Here is a 2801-nt window from a genome sequence, read left to right as displayed (position 1 = left end):
GACCAGGCTGTGTGTGTGTGTGTTCTTGGGCAAGACACTTTATTTCACGTTGTATCAGCCCCTTGGAAAAGTGGAAACAAGCAATAATAAATCTCTGAGTGAGATTTATAGATACTAGCAACACGACATCGTGAAGTATATATGCTACCTAAATGTATGTGTATAAAGTTGTATGGTCATGTGGTTAGGGTGTTGCAGTCACAATCATGGTTTCATGGTTTCAATTCCCAGACTGAGCAGTGCATTGTATTGTATTCTTGAGCAAAACTCTTCATTTCACGTTGCTCCAGTCCACAGAGATATGAATAGGTACTCCTTGCAATAGACAAGTCTTTTAATCAGCGGCAGAATCATTAGCATGCCAGATGAAATGCTTAGCAGCAGTTCATCCATCGCTACGTTCTGAGTTCAAATTACACCGAGGTCAACTTTGCATTTTATCCTTTCGGGGGGCCGATAAAATAAGTACCAGTCGAACACTGGTGTTCAATGTAATCGACTCATTCCCACCTCCTCCAAAATTACTGCCCTTGTGGCAAAATTTGAAACCGTTATTATTATCATTATCATTATTATTATTATTATTGTTGTTGTGTATTGACTGTATTTCCTCTCCTCTTCTTCCAGATGCAATGAAATGGAGATGGTAATCAAAGACTTGCAAAGTGCTAAACAAGTAAGTCTCTTTGAAAATGTCCAAGTCTCTGATAAATATTCTTCTCACTAATCTTATCAAATAGCACCGCAATTAAACATGACATCACTCTGGATATATATATATATATATATATATATAAAGTAACAAATTGAAGAAAAGAAATCCCTCAAAGGGGTGTGCTTAACATCCAATTCACTGGTACTTGTCAGTTGGATACCATATACATATTGGAATAATTCAATAATAATGATAAAGTGACTTATATATAATGGAAGTGTGATTATGTATATCAGGAAAAAGAATATATATATATACTGCAATCACCTTTGAAATCCGTGTTGCTTATCTTTTGATTTTGATCACCTATCCTTTTGGAATACGATATTCGGGTGCCTACGCATAAGTACCATATTCAACCTTGAATCTATATCTAAACCGTCTCTATATATATATATATATATATATCATTATATTCATAGTATTTAATGTGATATTGTAATATAAATAAATTATTGGATTGTCAATAGAATATCTCTATTTAATTTATCTTTATATGTGTGTGTGTGTGTGTGTATTTTACAGACAAGAAAGTAAATTTTGGACACAGTATAGTTTTGCAGAGGGAGATTGAGTATTTGCTCTTATAAGACAGAAAAAAATGTTGCCAGCAGACAGCTATGGGAATTGAACCCTGTACCCCTTCATTTTCTCTGTCTGTTCATTGTTCTGTTCTCGCTTCTCTTACCTCCATTTGTACATTGTGTTTCATTTAGTATTTGTTCACTATAACTGGTTTCACAGTTCACCAGGCTTCGTTTACAGTCTGTTCATTGTGCTCTGTGCTCTGTTCATTACATTTTTTTGTTCACTGTTTGTTCACTGAAAGAGTGTTATGTTGTGATATTTACAGCGTACAGAATCGTCTGAACGTGAGGTTGAACAGCTTCGGCAGCAGCTAGCATCGGCGACTCAGAACTTACATCAAGTGGAACAGATGGAGAAAGCTACAGACATGGAACAGGCTGTGGATGTATTGAAACAGTCCCGACTGGAGGTGGAACTGGCCGCCAAAGATAAAGAGGTGAGCAGACAACAGATGTTATCATTATTGTCGCTGGAATCGGTACAGCAATGAAGTAGTGTATATGACAGTATGAATGACACACAGGTGTAATAGCTACACCCCAGTTTCTGCGGGGCACATCATGCCTTAAAACATGTATATAGGTGCATACATGGCTGTGTGGTAAGAAGTTTGCTTCCTAACCACATGGTTCTGGGTTCAGTCCTAGTTATATACTTGTGTGAGGTATGTATGAGAGTCGAAAATATTGGAAAATATTTTCTGTGCAGAGTAAGGATATCGAACGCAGAAAGTGGAAAAATTTGCTGGTGTTATTTATTCACCATTAGAAGTAAGACGCAGGAAGACATGGGACAAGGTGGTGAAGCATGATCTTCGAAGTTTGTGCTTCACAGAGGCAATGACTGGTGACTGTGAGCTTTGGCGATGTGCTGGGCTTGAGGGGACCTGTCAAGCGAAGTGCACCCGTGCTGGTTGCATATAAAGAACATCTTATGAACGTTGGGCCTCATGGAGGCAGAGTGGCTGAGTTCTCTCGAGCGTTGGGTCTGGCAGAGGCACATAGGCTGAGTTCCTCTTGAGCTTTGGGTCTGACGGAACATCTTATGAACGTTGAGCCTCATGGAGGCAGAGTGGCTGAGTTCTCTCAAGTGTTGGGTCTGACAGAGGCACATAGGCTGAGTTTCTCTTGAGCTTTGGGTCTGACAGAGACACATAGGCTGAGTTCCTTTCCAGTGTTGGGCTTCGTGGAGGCAATGACCAAGACTTTTGGCATTGTGTGCGTGTGAGTGCGAACACACACACACACACACACACACACATAAATACATACATATACACAAACACATACACACACACACACACACATGTATACATACATACACACACACACATGGTTCTTTTCCCTAAAACTATATATTTATATATATTTTATACTGTGAAACTTAATTTAATTTTAATTTTTAGTAATTTAATTGAGTTTTTACCTGTAATTTTGGATTTTATCCCTAATATTATTATTATTATTATTATTATTATTATTATATATAAATAATAATA

At 37.8% G+C, this 2801-nt stretch overlaps 1 protein-coding gene across 1 annotated transcript in view; it reads left to right on the top strand.

Moving 5' to 3' along the window:
• The first annotated feature begins 611 nt into the window (after window positions 1–611).
• The window catches only part of LOC106877929 (homeobox protein cut-like 1), a 32019-nt gene continuing 29829 nt past the window's right edge, over window positions 612–2801 (top strand). Inside the window, exons 1-2 of the mRNA XM_014927003.2 lie at window positions 612–676; window positions 1569–1739. Of these exons, the coding sequence (XP_014782489.2) occupies window positions 638–676; window positions 1569–1739 (210 nt within the window). The 5' untranslated portion in view covers window positions 612–637. The remainder of the gene's footprint in view (window positions 677–1568; window positions 1740–2801) is intronic.

The sequence above is a fragment of the Octopus bimaculoides genome, chromosome 30 (assembly GCF_001194135.2).
Source record: "Octopus bimaculoides isolate UCB-OBI-ISO-001 chromosome 30, ASM119413v2, whole genome shotgun sequence".
In the NCBI taxonomy this organism is placed as follows: Eukaryota; Metazoa; Mollusca; class Cephalopoda; order Octopoda; family Octopodidae; genus Octopus; species Octopus bimaculoides.
This window is presented reverse-complemented; position numbering and strand designations above follow the sequence as displayed.